The sequence below is a fragment of the Microcaecilia unicolor genome, unplaced genomic scaffold, assembly GCF_901765095.1.
Source record: "Microcaecilia unicolor unplaced genomic scaffold, aMicUni1.1, whole genome shotgun sequence".
In the NCBI taxonomy this organism is placed as follows: domain Eukaryota; kingdom Metazoa; phylum Chordata; class Amphibia; order Gymnophiona; family Siphonopidae; genus Microcaecilia; species Microcaecilia unicolor.
The window spans coordinates 65,931-86,318 of record NW_021963104.1 but is presented as its reverse complement, the minus strand read 5'-3'; the positions used below and the strand labels follow the sequence as shown (position 1 = coordinate 86,318).

The following is a 20,388-nucleotide window of genomic DNA, read 5'->3' as shown; positions in this document are numbered from 1 at the left end:
AATAGTTTTTAAACGATGGATGAAAGGGAGACCAGGAAAGCCCTGGACAGCTCAGGTGAAGGAGGCATAAGTACATAAGTGTTGCCATACTGGGACAGACCAAAGGTCCATCAAGCCCAACATCCTGTTTCCAACAGTGGCCAATCCAGGTCACAAATACCTGGCAAGATCCCCAAAAAAGTACAAAACATTTTATGCTGCTTGTCCCAGAAATATTTTCCCCAAGTCCAATTTAATAATGGTCTATGGACTTTTCCTTTAGGAAGCCGGCCAAACCTTTTTTAAACTCTGCTAAGCTAACCACCTTTACCACATTTTCTGGCAAAGAATTTCAGAGTTTAATTACATGTTGAGTGAAGAAATATTTTCTCTGATTTGTTTTAAAGTTACTACATTGTAGTTTCATCGCATGCCCCCTAGTCCTAGTATTTTTGGAAAGCGTAAACAGACGCTTCACATCTACCCGTTCCATTCATTATTTTATAGATCTCTATCGTATCTCCTCTCAGCCGCCTTTTCTCCAAGCTGAAGAGCCCTAGCCGCTTTAGCCTTCCCTCATAGGGAAGTTGTCCCATCCCCTTTATCATTTTCGTCGCCCTTCTCTGCAAGGTTAATGGCAATGAATGCAGCACATTTCTAGAAACAATGCTCAGAATAGAGAAGTCAGCTTAAAAAGCGTTGACCTTATTATTATTTTTTTAAACTTTACTAAGCACTTGCTGTGCCTGTTTTCTGAGAAGTGTGTATGGCATCTTTAGAGATCAAGGAGGTCAAACTGGCCGAGCTGAGCGGTCCCTCTCGGGCATGTTCTGAGCACAACCCAAATACAGGACCACATGAAAAAAATGGGAATTAGGAATGGAGTGGGGGAGCTTAGCCGAGATTGGGTGGCAGAGCTGGTGGTGGGAGGCGGGGATAGTGCTGGGCAGACTTATACGGTCTGTGCCAGAGCCGGTGGTGGGAGGCGGGACTGGTGGTTGGGAGGCAGGGATAATGCTGGGCAAACTTATACGGTCTGTGCCAGAGCCGGTGGTGGGAGGCGGGGCTGGTGGTTGGTAGGCAGGGATAATGCTGGGCAAACTTATACGGTCTGTGCCAGAGCCGGTGGTGGGAGGCGGGGCTGGTGGTTGGGAGGCGGGGATAGTGCTGGGCAGACTTGTACGGTCTGTGCCAGAGCCGGTGGTGGGAGGCGGGGCGGGTGGTTGGGAGGTGGGGATAGTGCTGGGCAGACTTGTACGGTCTGTGCCAGAGCCGGTGGTGGGAGGCGGGGCGGGTGGTTGGGAGGTGGGGATAGTGCTGGGCAGACTTGTACGGTCTGTGCCAGAGCCGGTGGTGGGAGGCGGGGCGGGTGGTTGGGAGGTGGGGATAGTGCTGGGCAGACTTGTACGGTCTGTGCCAGAGCCGGTGGTGGGAGGCGGGGCGGGTGGTTGGGAGGTGGGGATAGTGCTGGGCAGACTTGTACGGTCTGTGCCAGAGCCGGTGGTGGGAGGCGGGGCTGGTGGTTGGGAGGCGGGGATAGTGCTGGGCAGACTTATACGGTCTGTGCCAGAGCTGGTGGTGGGAGGCGGGACTGGTGGTTGGGAGGCAGGGATAATGCTGGGCAAACTTATACGGTCTGTGCCAGAGCCGGTGGTGGGAGGCGGGGCGGGTGGTTGGGAGGCGGGGATAGTGCTGGGCAGACTTATACGGTCTGTGCCCTGAAAAGGACAGGTACAAATCATGGTAGGGTATACACAAAAAGTAGCACATAAGAGTGTATCTTGTTGGGCAGACTGGATGGACCGTGCAGGTCTTTTTCTGCCGTCATCTACTATGTTACTATATTACAAAGACCTCAACAAATAATTTGGAATCTCTTGAAATTAGTTCCCTGGGTCTTATTACAGAGTGATTAAGATTTTCCATCCAGTAACAACAGAAGAACAGGTTTAGCTACCACTTCTGGTTTTATTTCCACGAATTTGTGGAATTTCTGTTTCCCAGTTCTCTAAGAAAAACAGCCTCTAGGGTAAAACCAGGACGTGGAGCCGAGCTGGAACCCCTACAGAGGGCGAAGTCCCATCTTTACCTCATCCTGATGCCATGTGTCGCTAGCGCTGCATGAAACTTCTGCACACATTCCTCCTGGAACACCGACAAAACCTTGTGGGCCAGAGTTCCCAAATTTACCCTGGAATGAGAACAAAAAAAGAACCAAACAAGTGATTAATGAGAAGCAAATGGAAATTTAGGGAAAGAAGCGCCAGTTCTGTGGTTCACTTCAAGAGACAAGACTGCTCACATTTCTGAATGCGCTGAAGGATTCCCCAGGATTGGAAAACCAGAAAACCCACTTCCTGTTCAACTTTTCCAATTGTTAATGGCTAATGGTTAGAGCTGTGGGCTGAGAACCAGGGAAGCCTGGTTCAGATTCCCACTGCAGCTCTCAGGTACAACAGCATCAAACATATAAACGGCGAGTGACCGACTCACTCGCAAATGCGCAGTAGAGACTTCCCTCTCTGTCCCGCCCCCGCGTCAATACGTGATGACGAGAGCGGGACAGAGCAGGAAACTGCGCCGCCGAGGTTGATACTGCTCCCCCCCCCCCACCCGCCCACCCGAGGTCGCCGCTACCGTTACCCCCCCCCCCCCCACACACACACACACACACCCAGCCTGGGCCCTCTCTCCGCTACTAAACTTACACATCCATTCGCCGGAACGCAGCACGCACATCAGCTGAGCTGCCGTTTGCCTTCCTTCCCTGCCTGTGTCCCGCCCTCGCTGACGTTACGTCACAGGAGGGCGGGACACAGGCAGAGAAGGAAGGGCCGACGGCAGCTCAGCTGATGTGCGTGCTGCGTTCCGGTGAATGGATGTGTAAGTTTAGTAGCGGAGAGAGAGAGGGCCCGGGCCGGGTGGAGGGATGGCGGCGACTCCGGGGGGGGGGGGGGGGGGGAACGGTAGCGGTGGCGACCTCGTGGGGAGGGAGGGAGGGAGGAAAACCCCAATACCAGCCCGTTTTTACGGGCTCAACGGCTAGTTAAACTATAAGCCCCCTGGGGACAGAAAATACCTACCGTACCTGAATGTAACTCACCTTGACCTGCTACTGAAAAGCTGCGAGCTAAATCGAAAATCTCTTCCCTTCTTATTTTTTAATTTATCAAAAATTAAATCCACTATGGACCGATAACAAGATGTGCTTATACCAGCGAGGTCACAGTCAGCCTCTGGCAGCTGAGAGCAAGGTCCTGGGCACCGACACAGTCCATTCAACTTTCAAAGTGATTTAACTGGGCAAAAGAACCTCCTGCCTAGTTAAAATCGCTGGTTCCTGGCTATTCACTGATATTCAGCATTAGTTAACCAGACACTGCCCTTGAATATCACCACTAACCACCCCTACACTGTCAGGTTAGTAGCAGGGCAGTTCATGGGCGGAGCCGATACTTAACCAGTTAATGGTGATATTCAGAGAGCTAACCGGTTAAGTGGGCAAAATTAGGCCAGCAAAAATGCTGTCTTTAATTTTCACCATCAAGCTTACTGGGAACAGATCTGGATACTGGCCAGTGCCTGGTTAACTTCCCAGTAGTGGCACTGGAGTTTCAGATGCCTCCCTTTCACCCTCCCCCTTCCACCAAAGACAATCAGAGCCCTGGCCCGAGCTCCCCTCCATTCCCCCTTCAGTCATCCCTGGTGGTCTAGGGTTCCTACGGGCAGCAGCGACGCCCAATCACTCCTGCCTGTTTTGGCTCTGGCCTCAAAATGGCTGTCGTGCCCCTTGCAAGTACTGTAAGACTGCTACTAGGGGTCACGTGGCCACTTTCTACTACTACTACTATAAATCACTTCTATAGCGCTACCAGTCGTACGCAGCACTTTGCAATTGAACATGAAGAAGAAAGACAGTCCCTGCTCAAAAGAGCTTACAATCTAAATCAGGACAAACAGACAGGACCAAAAAGGATAAGGGAAGGACAGACAGAAGGACACATAAGGATAAGATAAAAGTTACAAGTCAGGAGTCAAAAGCAGCATCAAACAGGTAGGCCTTTAGCCCGGATTTGAAGGCTGCGAGGGATGGAGCTTGACGTAATGGCTCAGGAAGCCTATTCCAGGCATAAGGTGCGGCGAGATAGAAGGAGCGGAGTCTGGAGTTAGCGATGGAGGAGAAGGGTGCAATTAGGAGAGATTTGCCTAGTGAATGGAGTTCACTTTGAGGTCAAAGCCGCAAAACTAAGTGGGCTGTGTCCCGTAGGACCTCTAGGCTATCAGGGATGACCGAGGTAGGCCTGGTGGGGTATCAAAGGGCCTCAGAGAAACTTCTACTTATGCTGATCCCAGATGAATATCAGCCAAGACCCACAGAAACTCCGAAGCAAACACAGACAGAATTAGGCCTGGATATTTAGTACAGATGCCTGGTCTGCCGCGGACTGAATATTGACCTGGAGGATTTATATCTACTCATAGTTCCTGAGGAGATGTTACAGCAGTTTGAGGTTTTTGAAAAAAAACTCTCAGTATTTAATGCCTCACACCCTAATGAATTAGAGCAAGTATCGGGCTGCCGCTGTGCTGTTATAAGTACATAAGAATTGCCACACTGGGACAGACCAAAGGTCCATCAAGCCCAGCATCCTGTTTCCAACAGTGGCCAATCCAGGTCACAAATACCTGGCAAGATCCCTGAAAAGCTCAATACATTTTCTGCTGCTTATCCCAGAAATAAGCAGTGGATTTTCCCCAAGTCAATTTAATAACGGTCTATGGACTTTTCCAGAACCCTAAGCAATTATCACTCTGATACACCTGAAGCCTCAATATAGCACAAATAGCTGAACAGCACATCCTCATCAGATGTCACATTGAAAGCATGAATACAGCACAGACAGTGGAGATTTCTAAATATCAGGACTCTAATCAAATGTATGCAATTTTTATTCCAGGAAGATTACGTAAATAAAAAGTAAAAAGGAACCTAAGAGAGGCCGATTCTCGGTATCACCTGCTCCCTCAATTGACCATTTGGAACTCGGGCTGTGCTGAATAGTCATATTCGATTCAATTCGGCCCTGAATAGTGTCCTGAATGCATTATTCACATTCTGCCCAATAGAGATTTAAATTCCAATACGAATAATCCAGGGCTCTACTGTGCTAAATCTTACTGAAATAAATACTAGATCTGATTTCGCATTGCTTCTTTCATTATTTGTTATGTTAAACTCAATTATTTATTTTATTTTGTTACATTTGTACCCCGCGCTTTCCCACTCATGGCAGGCTCAATGCGGCGGGCAACGGAGGGTTAAGTGACTTGCCCAGAGTCACAAGGAGCTGCCTGTGCCTGAAGTGGGAATTGAACTCAGTTCCTCAGGACCAAAGTCCACCACCCTAACCACTAGGCCACTCCTCCACTGTTGCTACTATTTGAGATTCTATTCCATTAGCAATATTCCATGTAGAAGTCGGCCCTTGCAGATCACCAATGTGGCCGCGCAGGCTTCTACATGGAATGTTGCTAGTGGAATAGCAACATTTCATGTAGAACCTCCAATAGTAGCAACATTCCATGTAGAATCTCCAATAGTAGCAACATTCCATGTAGAATCTCCAATAGTATCTATTTTATTTTTGTTACATTTGTCCCCTGCGTTTTCCCACTCATGACAGGCTCAATGCGGCTTACATGGGGCAATGGAGGGTTAAGTGACTTGCCCACAGTCACAAGGAGCTGCCTATGCCTGAAGTGGGAATCGAACTCAGTTCCTCAGGACCAAAGTCCACCACCCTAAAAACTTGGCCACTCCTCCACTGTTGCTACTATTGGAGATTCTACATGGAATGTAGAGGTCGGCCCTTGCATAACACCAATGTGGCCGCGCAGGCTTCTGCTTCTGTGAGTCTGACGTCCTGCACGTACGTGCAGGACGTCAGACTCACAGAAACAGAAGCCTGCGCAGCCTTCTACATGGAATGTTGCTAGTGGAATAGCAACATTCCGTGTAGAATCTCCAATAGTAGCAACATTCCATGTAGAATCTCCAATAGTATCTATTTTATTTTTGTTACATTTGTACCCTGCGCTTTCCCACTCATGGCAGGCTCAATGCGGCTTACATGGGGCAATGGAGGGTTAAGTGAGTTGCCCAGAGTCACAAGGAGCTGCCTGTGCCTGAAGTGGGAATCAAACTCAGTTCCCCAGGACCAAAGTCCACCACCCTAACCACTAGGCCACTCCTCCACTGTTGCTACTATTTGAGATTCTACATGGAATATTGCTATTCCATGTAGAAGTCGGCCCTTGCAGATCACCAATGTGGCCGTGCAGGCTTCTGCTTCTGTGAGTCTGACATCCTGCACGTATGTGCAGGACGTCAGACTCACAGAAACAGAAGCCTGCGCAGCCTTCTACATGGAATGTTGCTAGTGGAATGGCAACATTCCATGTAGAATCTCCAATAGTATCTATTTTATTTTTGTTACATTTGTAGATTCCATGTAGAATCTCCAATAGTAGCAACATTCCATGTAGAATCTCCAATAGTAGCAACATTCCATGTAGAATCTCCAATAGTATCTATTTTATTTTTGTTACATTTGTACCCTGCGCTTTCCCACTCATGGCAGGCTCAATGCGGTTTACATGGGGCAATGGAGGGTTAAGTGACTTGCCCAGAGTCACAAGGAGCTGCCTGTGCCTGAAGTGGGAATCAAACTCAGTTCCTCAGGACCAAAGTCCGCCACCCTAACCACTAGGCCATTCCTCCACTTGAGGTTCTACATGGAATGTTGCTATTCCACTAGCAACATTCCATGTAGAAGTCGGCCCTTGCAGATCACCAATGTGGCCGCGCAGGCTTCTGCTTCTGTGAGTCTGACGTCCTGCACGTACGTGCAGGACGTCAGACTCACAGAAACAGAAGCCTGCGCAGCCTTCTACATGGAATGTTGCTAGTGGAATAGCAACATTCCATGTAGAATCTCCAATAGTAGCAACAGAATCTCAATAGTAGCAACATTCCATGTAGAATCTCCAATAGTAGCAACAGAATCTCAATAGTAGCAACATTCCATGTAGAATCTCCAATAGTAGCAACATTCCATGTAGAATCTCCAATAGTATCTATTTTATTTTTGTTACATTTGTAGATTCCATGTAGAATCTCCAATAGTAGCAACATTCCATGTAGAATCTCCAATAGTAGCAACATTCCATGTAGAATCTCCAATAGTATCTATTTTATTTTTGTTACATTTGTAGATTCCATGTAGAATCTCCAATAGTAGCAACATTCCATGTAGAATCTCCAATAGTAGCAACATTCCATGTAGAATCTCCAATAGTATCTATTTTATTTTTGTTACATTTGTAGATTCCATGTAGAATCTCCAATAGTAGCAACATTCCATGTAGAATCTCCAATAGTAGCAACATTCCATGTAGAATCTCCAATAGTATCTATTTTATTTTTGTTACATTTGTACCCCGCGCTTTCCCACTCATGGCAGGCTCAATGCGGCTTACATGGGGCAATGGAGGGTTAAGTGACTTGCCCAGAGTCACAAGGAGCTGCCTGTGCCTGAAGTGGGAATCTCAAACTCAGTTTCTCAGTTCCCCAGGACCAAAGTCCACCACCCTAACTACTAGGCCACTCCTCCACTCTACAATTATTTGTATTCGGCTGAATAATATTTTTCATTCTTCTTATTTGGTGAATAGTAAAATATGCTTACTCAGTACAGTTCTTTTTGGAGCTAAACTGTGAAGAAATGCAATAGGAAAAATCTTTACGGTCTCCTGCTGTGCGATATACTTACTTGTCCAGTTTATGAATCTGCTCATCATTGTACGGTAACCCTACCAGAAATAGAGAGACTCGTTAGAGCAGGTCTCAGTTCCCTGCAAAGCCCCGGCTACAGCCTTGATAACTGTCCCTCTGAGCCACTGACCCCCTCCCCTTAACCAGCATTGTGGCCAGAGAAAAGGGACACAGGTGCCCACCCTAAAACACACGCGTGTGGTATAGATGAGAACCAAAAGCAGATCCTGGAGTCCAGACCAGAGAGGCCTGGACGCAGGAAGAGATATGGGGGCAGCCGGCTACCTGCCCATATACCAAGTGCTGAGCAGCTACTTTAAGAAAGGTGTGTGGCCAGCAGGGGGCGCAGAGTGTGTGTGTGGAGGGGGGGGGGGGGCAATGGCACTTAAGAATGAGTGAATCACAAATTATTTATAGGCATCAAAGCAACAATTCCATCAGTTAAATGAGCAACCATCTCCACCCCTCCCTACAGTCTGAAATCTGCAAGTTTTTAGAGGTAGTTTTGGGGTACATTGCGAAATGAGCCAGATGACTCCATGTCATCAGAAGGCTGTGCCAGTTCTGGTCTTACTGCCCGTATCTCATTCCTACATGCGCTGGAGCAAAATTAGGACTGGCTGAACCTGACATGGAGCCACCTGTAACCCCTGTCTGGTCAGTGCCTCCGATCAAGTACTCACTGGGCTGCAGCCGGCTCTTCCTGAACCGCTTGTAGATAAGCTGCATCTTCTCCAGACAGTACTCGATCCGCTGGATGCTATCAGACAGAAAGAGGGACACACCGTTTTTACACTCAGACTGGCCAGAGGTTAATTAAAGCTGTAGCAGGACACTTTTCTCCGCCTGAGTCTAAGTCCACCTATTCCCCTTCTCCCCACCCCCATTTCACACTTCCTGACTGCCTGAGTAAATGCACAGGGAATCCTGTCACCTTCCGCCCTTCAAAATGTTATTCCATTTACCTGAATAATGACCATCCCTCAGCTATGGGTCTTATTTTTTTTTTTTTTTTTTAACAGGAGGTTTCATCCTTCTAGTCAAACTCCTAATGATTGTGTTGCGGTGGGGGGGGGGGGGAGGGGCTTTGCAGGTGGCAGGGCATTACCCACCTCCATCATTACACAGATTCTCAATCTTAGCCAAAAGGCCCAGCAGGGGATCAGTCGTAGCTCAGGGCTCAGACCCTGTGCTTGCATCTTTAGCAAAAGGCACGTGGTCGGGTGCTATTCTGCGGAAGAGAGATTAAGTTAACTAACCTTCTGTCCTTGTGCACCTGCTCCCAGTGCTGGAGCCAGTCAGCTCGGAGGCTGCTCAACTCATCCTGCCTCTCCTCGGCACTCTGGGAACAGTTGGACAGCACCCCACTGATCTAGAGCCAAAGGAGACAGACTGGCGTTAAGCACAGCTCAGAAATCAGGAAAGAAGTCTATACGGTGCAGCCAGGAGGGGGGAGGTTCCCCAACACCCCCCAAAGTCCCTGTGGATATTGACGTGCAAACAAGCATGGCAAGGGCTTCCCAAGGCGCAAAGCCAGATATGCCATGTGCTCTTCCGTACACTACCAACTACCAGAAACGCCGTCTGGTTCATGACATCAATTATTCCCACCCACAGATACCATCACAAAGGTTATCAATAGAAATAAAACATGGAAAAGAAAATAAGATGATACCTTTTTTATTGGACATAACTTAATACATTTCTTGATTAGCTTTCGAAGGTTGCCCTTCTTCATCAGATCGGAAATAAGCAAATGTTGGTAGATGATAGTACATATAAGTGAAAAATCAAAGCATTTCAGTGACAGTCTAACAGGATGGGGGTGGATAGGTGAGAGACGGAGATATGCATGCAGACAGGAGGGTGACAAAGCAGTACAATTTTATGGTTTATAATGGGCTAGAAAACCCAGATCTTTGTTAAGTTCTGTCTGGTGGGTGTCAAAATATTTAATCATTCTGACTTCAAAGGTCTTACGTTCCTGTATTGTTTTAAAGTTACCTTTCAGGATTCTTACCATGAAATCACTGGTACAGTGTTCTGATTTTGTAAAGTGCTACCCCACAGGCGTGACATCTTTATTGGTACTGGCATTTTTCATATGGTGTCTATGTAAATTAAATCTTGTTTTTAGCATCTGGCTTGTTTCTCCAATTTAGCATCCTTTGTCACATTTTTTACACTGAATGATGTATACCACATTGGAAGATGAGCATGTAAAGGATTCCTTTATGTTGAATATTTTTCCTTTGTGGATGACTGTGGGGTCCTGTGAAATGTTTTGGCATAGTTTGCAGCTGAATATATTGCAAGGATGTGTGCCATTCTCTTCTTTTTCAGTCTGTGTTGGGAGTTTACTTCTGATCAGCTTGTGTTTTAAGTTGGGTGGCTGTCGGAAGGCCAGTACTGGTGGGGATGGGAATATCTCTTTCAGTAATTCATCCTCCTGGAGTAGAGGCTGAAGATCTTTTATGATTTTTCTTAATTTTTCCAGCTCTGGGTTGTATGTCACTATAAGGGGGATTCTGTCTGTGGCTTTTTTTTCTTTGTACTGTAGCAGATTTTCCCTGGGTGTTTTGAGGGAGTTTTGCTTATTTCCGATCTGACAAAGAAGGGCAACCTTCGAAAGCTAATCAAGAAATGTATTAAGTTATGTCCAATTAAAAAAAGGTATCATTTTATTTTATTTTCCATGTTTTATTTTGTTTTATTTCTGTTGATTACCTTTAAAAGTGGACTAACACGGCTACCACACCTCTCTATCACAAAGGTTGAAACCAATCTATTTTGTACATAGGGCAGAACACGCATGAAAAGCTATTCTAAAGTTAGACATGGAGCTAAGATCAAATCTGGGCCACACGGAATATTTTGTCTATGTTGTTAAGACCTGTCTGTAAGAAGGAAGTCAGCAAGACAAAACCACTATTTCTAAATGTGGAAGTTTGAAACATTAATCTCCTAACTTTACCAAAAGAGATATTTTGGAAGTTAATGTCCAGCATCTCTCTTCTTCAGGAAGGTAAACATTTCTGGTTCTGTGCCTGCAGTATATAAGTATTTTTTAAAAATACATAAAATATTAATTAAAAAAATTCTCCCTCTACGCTCAGAGCACCTGAACCCTTGCATGGATTCCAGAGGGTGCAGGAGATGAAGCCTTAGAGTCAAGACAGGAAAATCAGCCCCCGACTTGTGGGTGCCACTCACCATCTGCAGTTTCCTTTCCAAGTCTGAATTATCTGTCAGTTCTGGAATCACACTCTTTCCGTCACAAATGGCACGATACCTGCACACACACAGAAGCCAAGTCACTGGAGTTCTGGTTACTAGTGATTGAACCCAACCAGATTTCAATTCTATGGGCTCCCACAGGCTCTACCTACTCAAACTTATACAGCTAGTGTGAAGAGACAGTTTTGGTCCATTCACCCCCCTCCTCATCCCAAGCAAAAGTTAAAGGCTGGACCTGGTATCCCAGAGCCAAAGGAATGTCTGACCTACTCAGTGCACAAACTCACATTGTCATTCAGTTCCCAGCACTGTCCCTATATGAAGGGCTCAATCCCGCACAGCACCAAAAGCAGGTGATCGTGAGGTCATCTCTCTGGCCGAGGCCTACATAGTTGGTGCTTAAGCCACACAGGGCTGGCCACTATCTGGCAGCACACGTGGCCACGGATTACCATGGGAGTTCAAATTTCCTCTGGGCCCCTGGTGTTGCTGATAGGGGTCCCCAACCTCTGCCACCTGAAGCCTTGTCCAGTGCCGGTCTGCGGCACCACCGAGTTGCCTGCCCTGCTCTCTCTTCCCCCTCACGTCCTGCACGCTCCTTTTAGTGAAGCTGAGCTCAGTTTCACTAAAAGGAGCGTGCAGGACGTGAGTGGGAAGAGAGAGCAGGGCAGGCAACGCTGCAGCGCTGGAGAAGGCTTCAGCTGGAGGGGGTTGGGGACCCGGGGTTGGGGACCCGGGGTTGGGGACCCGGGGTTGGGGACCCGGGGTTGGGGACCCCCCCCCCCCCCCCCCCCGCCATTCAAGGTATTTACTGTAGCTTGCAGTTAGCAATTAGGGGAGCAATAGGGCGGCAAGGAGGGGTGGCAGACCAAAATGTGCCCCACCCACTGCCTCGGGCTCTGGCCCCCTACCACCACGAGGTCTGGCTGCGCCCCTGGTTCAAGCCATAGTCAGTTCTTCCTGGGATCTAACTGTAGGCTTGGTTCTAGATACACGACACAGGGTCAGAGACCCCACAGAAAAAGATCCTTCAACGTGAAACCTCAGGTCCTGCTATTCATGTCACCATCATGTGAGATTTTGTTCCAGTTCTGGCTTGTATTTGCTATCTCAGCATGTTCTGGGTTATTTTGACGTGGAAAAGTGGGACCACAACAACCACAGAGTACTGAGGTTAGAGTAATGAAGCCAGAACAGGACCAGAACCTCAAGGGACAGAATTCACTGGACAATCCCTGTAGAAGGAACGGGAAGGGCCGACAGTGTGACACAATCACCAAGACACCACTCACAACACTGCGGTGACACTTACAGTGCAAGAACCTTCACCTCGGTCTTCTGCACATTGGCCAGAGTCAGACAGGCCTCCCGCCTTCTGTCCAAGACTTTCTCACAATCAGCCTTCAAGAATTCACTGAAGACAGGGAAAATAAGTGGATGAACTTACAAGTGTCTCATTAAAGCTCAGCCCAAGGGTAGAATTCTAAAAAAACAAACTCAGAAAATCCAGCCACTGCTTTCCAATGGCGTAGCCACAGGTGGGCCAGGGCCCACCCACTTTGGACTCAGGCCCACCCAAAATTGTGACACTCTTCCTGTGGCTGGTGGGGATCCCCAAACCTTGCCAGCTGAAGATTTTCTCTCTTTGGGCAGCCGGCAACACTTGCCATGAGCCGACGCTGAGACCGGCCCTTCTGCATATGCTCAGTTTTCACACACGCATAAGCACTGAGCATTCACGGCCTGTTGACAGCAGCATCAGTTTGAGGCAAATGCTGCCTGCTGCCGTTTGGAAGAGTGCTGGCTGCTCGAGGAAGAGGAGGAAATCTTCAGCTAGTAGGGTTTGAGGATTCCAGCCAGCTCAAGTATTTAATATTTGAGGCAGGGAGGGGTGGAGAGAGGAGCAAACCAGAGGGGGGGGGGCAGGGGGGCAAATTCTATGCCCACGAACCTTGGGCTCAGGCCCACCCAAAATTAGCCATCTGGCTACGCCCCTGCAGCTTTCTGCCCTGGTGCCACTACACATCCTGTTTGCAGAAGGTGAACCGGGGATAGGAGGAAGCTTCATTTGCTGCGGTTACTTAGAATCTAGGTGTGAACCTTGTTTTCTTTTGCCGACTTCCCGCTTTGCGCGCACATTCTGACATGGGATATTTCAGTCTCTATTTCTATCTTCCTCGTTTACACGTCCCTTGCATAAGTAAACGTACAGATGGCTAGCCCTCTCGTGGGTAAATGTACACTCATGCACGGAGGTACTGGCAAGGTCTCTTAAGTGTTATTCCATAAGGGAGCACATAAAACAAGGGGGTACTCGTGGCAAACATAAGAAGACCGTGGACGTGGTTCCCAGTTACGTGTCCCTGCTGCATTTACATGTTCGTAGTGACCCCAAGGCTAAGGCTGGTGCAGCTGCCAGTCATGTAAAGGTAAGAAGCGCCAACACCAGGTTATACTAGTAATTCTAGAACAGAATTTGACGCCCAGATGACATAAAATAAGTTCTCACTGCACGGCATTGGCCACTGAAATGTAGCATCTAGTTATAGAAAAGCCCCGCCCTGGAAGGCCATGCGGTGGACCCACGTTTCATATGGTTACTTCCAATGCAAGTTAAGAAGTCCCTCCGGGTAGCCAATGTAGGGGACCCACCACTGTCCGTTTCAGCCCGCTGACCTGGGCTGCCTTCTGCACACACCACACAAACAGCAGCATCAGACAGCGAGGAAGAAGCAGGGCAAAGCCATCCATGCTGAAATGGAGAACAGAATGAGAGGAAGAAGATGGCGCGAGGAATCCTCAGGAGCAGATGGATAAGGTGGAGAACCCTGAACGAGCCCGGAGAAAAGGATGACATTTAATAAAGGGCAGGACAGACCTGTGAGGGGGGGTAGGGGGAGGAGGTCAGCAGAGGCAACGATGATCCCATATCAGACTGATCCTGGGGAGGCAGGACAGAAAGATGGTTTTCGTTGGTCCCTTTCTGCAGCACACAGGGAAAGATTTTACTGCAGAACGGGAGACGGTAGTGGCAGAATCCGGCAGCAGAGGTGGAGAGTCAGAAATTAAAGAGAAGTGGAGAGAATGAGAGCAGGACCTGTGAGGACACAGGGTCCCAAGTGCAGAGGGAATAAAAGGTGCGGGGGGGGTGGGGGGTGGGGACGGGATTAAGGATTTTGGGGCTCAGAGTCTCATATAAAGTGTGTGTGTGTATATATACCGTGTTTCCCCAAAAATAAGACACTGTCTTATATTAATTTTTGCCCCCCAAAATGCGCTAGGTCTTATTTTCAGGGGCTGTTTATTTTTCGGGGAAACATCGGGGTTGGCCCGCCCGCCCTCCGTCGCTTCCGGAACTAACCTTAAACGCCTCCTTTCACCTTTGCAGCAAGCAGCAGCAGGACAGGCCACTCCTTCGTTCCGTGTCCCACCCTCGCCTGACGTAACGTCCGCGAGGGCGGGGCACGGAAGGAAGGAGAGGTCTGCTCTGCTGCTGCTTGCTGTGAAGGTGAAAGGAGGCGTTTAAGGTTAGTTCCGGGAGTGCCGGAGGGTGGCTGGAGGGAGGGCCCGGCGACCTCGGGTGGGGGGGGGGGGGGGGGGGCGGCCCGGGGGCTGCCTTGTCCGGCTCTCTGCGGCCCTGCTTTCAAACAAAAATTTGCTAGGTCTTACTTTCGGGGGAGGCCTTACTTTCGGGGAAACAGGGTATATATATATATTCAGAGCATGAGAAAACAGGCTGTCTTGGTGCAAGTATTTTCCATGTGTAGCCCTGGATGAAAATTGCTCAGAAAAAAGGAAGGCACAAGGGATTAAGTTGAGCCCTGCGTACTTACACCTGCCAGTAGATGCCTTTCAGGAGCAGCTCTTGACATTGTAGGAACGACTGTGTTATCCGTAAGGTCTGATACACGGCACTGAGAACATTCTAGAAGAGAGAAGCAAATCAGGAGTGACCATGCTTACGTTTGTTATAAAAATGTAATATACTGCCTGGCTTAAACAGATCACAGCGGTTAACAAAACAATTACAAATTTAAAAGAAAAGAACGTCATTGTTATTGACAGGAAAGACATAACGTGCTCTCAAGACAGACACACAACCAGAATATTCACATAGGAGTATTGCTTTCACATTAAGAGAGACCTAATAAATCCTAAGTTCCCCTTGTTCAAATAAAAGCAAAGTCCTGCTTAAAGTAAAATGTTTTGAGCAGGGTTTTAAACTTCCTAGAGTTTAACTGTACACATATCCTTCTGGAATACTGCTCCATCAATGAGGTGCTAAACAGAAGAAAGCTCTTTCCCTTCCCTTATTCTAGTTCTTGAAGGCTCAGACATCCTGAAATCCTGCATCAATCTAAGGACCTTTCCTGGAATATATATTTTTTTATTTTTCTTACATTTGTACCCCGCACTTTCCCACTCATAGCAGGTTCAATGCGGCTTACATGGAATAGATAAGGTCAGTGGAGTTCCTAGCCTCGATGACACCTGGGGCAGATCGCCGATGCACCCCCCCCCCCCCCCGGGTGCATGCCGCTGGGGGGGGGGGGATGTGCCATGGCGCGCACCTGTGGGTCTCCGAGTTCGCTACGCTAACTTCGCTGGTTCACTGCAGCTCCCTCTGCCCCGGGACAGGAAGTAACCATTTCCGGGGCAGAAGGAGGGAGCTGCAGCGAACCAGCGAAGTTAGCGTAGCGAACTCGGAGCCCACAGGTGAGCGCCGCGGCACCCCCCCAGCGGCGTGCACCCGGGGCGGACCGCCCCCACCACCCCCCCTTGGTGCACCACTGGATAAGGTATTTAAATAAGATGATTTTAACTCATCCAAACCCAAATCCCAGTATGGGACCTCAGAAACAGCTGTGCTTTTGCCTACATGGTCGCACACGCATACATATTAATTAGACGTATGCACCAGAGATTACATAGTAACACAGTAAATGACGGCAGAGAAACAGCTGCACGGCCCATCCAGTCTGCCCAATAGTCACGTTCATTATCAAATCGTTACTGAACCAACAATCCAATAATATTATTACAACATTTTACTTGCTAAGTTCCACTTTAAGATGCCTTCCTCTCCCCCACTGAGATATACAGGATCCGCACCCATAGCATATGATATGAATGTGGCATAAAATACGCATAATTGATCTTGATCTGTCCTTGCCATTTTCAGGGCTCGGACTGTAATGTCTGCCCTGCACTGGCCTTACTTCCTAACTACTGGAACTGCCTTAGATTGTGAAACCCACTCTAGTCCATCCTGATCTGTCTTGCCATATAGACTGTCAAAGTCTGTCCGGCAATTGGCTTCACTTCCCCACGTCCAAGCACCAGTCTTGCCATCATATTGTCACAACACAGAGCAGGTGGACAAATGGAGTTTCAGGCCGACAAATTGAGCCAGGCTGCTCCTCAGGGGCCATTACATAGACTAGTACACACTTAAAACACCCACTCTGGCTCCCTCCTCATTCTCCTGACTGTGGGGAACAGGCCAGGCAGGATTAACCTTTTGGTAGGCACTAGGCAACAAGTACGTTGGATCAACTCCCCCACTGTAATACAAACACATTTTAAAACTCCCGCAAATGGGGCCCTGCACGGTTCAGAGCGAAGAGGAGGGAGAGTGCAGGGAAGAAGCGCTGCTCACTGGCTCCTCCTTTAGGGGACGACAAGAACAAACAGACCTCCAAGAGCAGGGGTGCTTTTGCTTACCCCTTTCCGCCCTCCCAGCCCCCCCCCCCCCCCAACCCTATACACACTTCCTTCTGCCAGCAGCTGCAGAAGTTTACCTTGAGGGTCACTGAATTAGTACCTTAGGAGGTCTTCTCCCAAACATTTGGGCCCTAGGCATATGCCTATTCTGCCTATGCCTTGATCCTGCCCTAGGAACAGGCAGGTCCCACAAAGGCTCTGATGCTGCATCTCCAGGCCACACAAAACTCTTGCAGTTCACTGCCTAACCTTTCACCCAACAGGATTATTCCACACTGAGATTTTCAATTATTTTCAGGAATGTGTGAAAATGCACCAATCGGGGACAAAAAACAAAAGACAAAAATGCAGCTCTTTTCTCAGGGAAAGGCAGAGATGACAGAGGGAAGAATTGGGGAACCCAGGCTCCGGGGAGCTTCTCCTCTCGAGTTCCAATCCCCACCTCTGCCCTGAACTCCTAGCATTCCCCCAGCTACATAATAATCAGCACCCTGCACACAGGATCCCTGAACTTGTGCTGTAAAATTTATTTATTTATTTCTGACATTTATACCCCGCTCGATAGCAGGTTCAGTGCGGCTTACAATGTATGGGTACAATATGTCACAGAGATAACACTATGTTTGTGTACAAAGTATCCCATAGATTTTTTTTTTTTTTTTGTTACATTTGTACCCCGCGCTTTCCCACTTATGGCAGGCTCAATGTGGCTTACATGGGACAATGGAGGGTTAAGTGACTTGCCCAGAGTCACAAGGAGCTGCCTGTGCCTGAAGTGGGAATCAAACTCAGTTCCTCAGGACCAAAGTCCACCACCCTAACCACTAGGCCACTCCTCCGCTCCAATCATAACTCAGCACTGTTGCTACTATTTGAGATTCTACATGGAATGTTGCTATTCCACTAGCAACATTCCATGTAGAAGTCGGCCCTTGCAGATCACCAATGTGGCCGCGCAGGCTTCTACTTCTGTGAGTCTGACGTCCTGCACGTACGTGCAGGACGTCAGACTCACAGAAACAGAAGCCTGCGCAGCCTTCTACATGGAATGTTGCTAGTGGAATAGCAACATTCCATGTAGAATCTCCAATAGTAGCAACATTCCACGTAGAATCTCCAATAGTATCTATTTTATTTTTGTTACATTTGTACCCTGTGCTTTCCCACTCATGGCAGGCTCAATGCGGCTTACATGGGGCAATGGAGGGTTAAGTGACTTGCCCAGAGTCACAAGGAGCTGCCTGTGCCTGAAGTGGGAATCGAACTCAGTTCCTCGGTTCCCCAGGACCAAAGTCCACCACCCTAACCACTAGGCCACTCCTCCACTGTTGCTATTATTTGAGATTCTATTCCATTAGCAACATTCCATGTAGAAGTCGGCCCTTGCAGATCACCAATGTGGCCACGCAGGCTTCTGCTTCTGTGAGTCTGACGTCCTGCACGTATGTGCAGGACGTCAGACTCGCAGAAATAGAAGCCTGCGCAGCCTTCTACATGGAATGTTGCTAGTGGAATAGCAACATTCCATGTAGAATCTCCAATAGTGGCAACATTCCATGTAGAATCTCCAATAGTAGCAACATTCCATGTAGAATCTCCAATAGTATCTATTTTATTTTTGTTACATTTGTACCCTGCGCTTTCCCACTCATGGCAGGCTCAATGCGGCTTACATGGGGCAATGGAGGGTTAAGTGACTTGCCCAGAGTCACTAGGAGCTGCCTGTGCTGGGAATCAAACTCAATTGTATAGAGAAGGAAGAGATGTGGGGGAGGAATGGGTTACGGTTAATGTAGGTGATGTGGATTAGGTTCGGGAGTTAAGTTGGGTGGTTTGGGTAGGCTCTGCCAGTAGAAACCATTGAGTTTCTCACCTTTGCAGTGTTACAGTCAGCCACAACGTCAATGTTCGGGATGAACCTTGGGAAGTCCAGAGCAGCTGCAGGCAAAGAGAGTGAGAATTAACCCGGGCAGTGAGATGCCAGCTCAGTCAATGTGCCACATTGAACAGATCTGTTCAAGAAGTCATACCACAAACATCCATCTTAAATACTAAATAATAAGACCATACACGACCTAGACACAACTGAAATCTTATCACTTGACTGATTAACCTCTTTGCTATTAGTGAACAAGCACTATCACTCCTATCCTTACTTCGAACATGGTCTCTCCATAGTCGATAACACACTGTATGTTATAATCCAATCATCACTCAGGAACCTTCGTGCAATTCTATAGTGTATTCTTCTCTACCATGTATGTATGCACATGGTATCTACCATAATAAAACTCACCCTCAACGTTCTGAGGACACTGACATCAGTGAAGCCAAGCCCTGACTTCCTTCAAAAAGGTTCGAAGGTTCGTGGTGGTGAAGCCACCAAAACCACTCCGGGCCCCGCCCTCGAGGGCGGAGCAATGGCAGAACAACGAAGGGGTTGGCAGGGAGGGAAGCAGGGAGGCGGGGGGGGGGGGGGGAAATCGCTCCGGGCCCCGCCCTTGCGTCAAACGTCATGACGTTGGGGGCGGAGCAATGGCACAACAATGAAGGGGTTGGCCAGGGAGGGATGGAGGGAGGGAGGGAGGGAGGGAGTGTTGGCGACGAAAACCTTGCTAGCGCCCGTTTCATTTGCTCTGAAATGGGCCTCTTTTACTAGTATCAAACATATAAACGGCGAGTGACCGACTCACTCGCAAATGCGCAGTAGAGACTTCCCTCTCTGTCCCGCCCCCGCATCAATACGTGATGACGAGGGCGGGACAGAGAGGGAAACTGCGCCGCCGAGGTTGATACCGCTCCCCCCCCACCCGCCCACCCAAGGTCGCCACTACCGTTACCCCCCCCCCCACACACACACACACACACCCACACCCACACCCAGCCCGGGCCCTCTCTCTGCTACTAAACTTACACATCCATTCGCCGGAACGCAGCACGCACATCAGCTGAGCTGCCGTCGGCCTTCCTTCCCTGCCTGTGTCCCGCTCTCGCTGACGTTACGTCACAGGAGGGCAGGACACAGGCAGAGAAGGAAGGGCCGACGGCAGCTCAGCTGATGTGCGTGCTGCGTTCCGGCGAATGGATGTGTAAGTTTAGTAGCGGAGAGAGAGAGGGCCCGGGCGGGGTGGAGGGATGGCGGCGGCGACTCCGGGGGGGGGGGGGGGGGGAACGGTAGCGGTGGCGACCTCACGGGGGGGGAGGGGGAAGGAAGGAAGGAAGGAAAACCCCAATACCAGCCCGTTTTTACGGGCTCAACGGCTAGTATATATATATACCATGAACTGTTCCACGTATGTTATTGTTCCATCTATGTTACCATGTATGTACGCACCTTAACGCAACACCATTTGTAATTCTGTTACCCGGAAATGGCAACCGTCATTACGGCAAATGTAAGCCACATTGAGCCTGCAAATTGGTGGGAAAATGTGGGATACAAATGCTACAAATAAATAAAATAATTAAATAATTAAATAAATGGTGCACCTCGAATTTAATTCAAATTCTTCAATAAATCCTTCCAGATTACCTGTTAGGATGCTGCTAAATAGCTGGGGAGAGGTACTGCCTCAAATCACTGGGGAACCAGGAATCTCAGGGACATATTTATT

At 48.5% G+C, this 20,388-nt stretch overlaps 1 protein-coding gene across 4 annotated transcripts in view; it reads right to left on the bottom strand.

Annotated features, from left to right (window-relative positions):
• LOC115458934 (inhibitor of nuclear factor kappa-B kinase subunit epsilon-like) overlaps positions 1–20,388 on the bottom strand; it is a 106,953-nt gene that overhangs the window by 62,647 nt on the left and 23,918 nt on the right. For all 4 annotated transcript variants that reach the window (XM_030188795.1, XM_030188791.1, XM_030188792.1 and 1 more), the window contains exons 10-17: positions 18,648–18,712; positions 14,884–14,975; positions 12,363–12,464; positions 11,027–11,105; positions 9,073–9,185; positions 8,497–8,573; positions 7,812–7,851; positions 2,069–2,170 (exon numbers count right to left, since the gene is read on the bottom strand). In XM_030188795.1, coding sequence (XP_030044655.1) covers positions 2,069–2,170; positions 7,812–7,851; positions 8,497–8,573; positions 9,073–9,185; positions 11,027–11,105; positions 12,363–12,464; positions 14,884–14,975; positions 18,648–18,712 — 670 coding nt within the window. The remainder of the gene's footprint in view (positions 1–2,068; positions 2,171–7,811; positions 7,852–8,496; positions 8,574–9,072; positions 9,186–11,026; positions 11,106–12,362; positions 12,465–14,883; positions 14,976–18,647; positions 18,713–20,388) is intronic.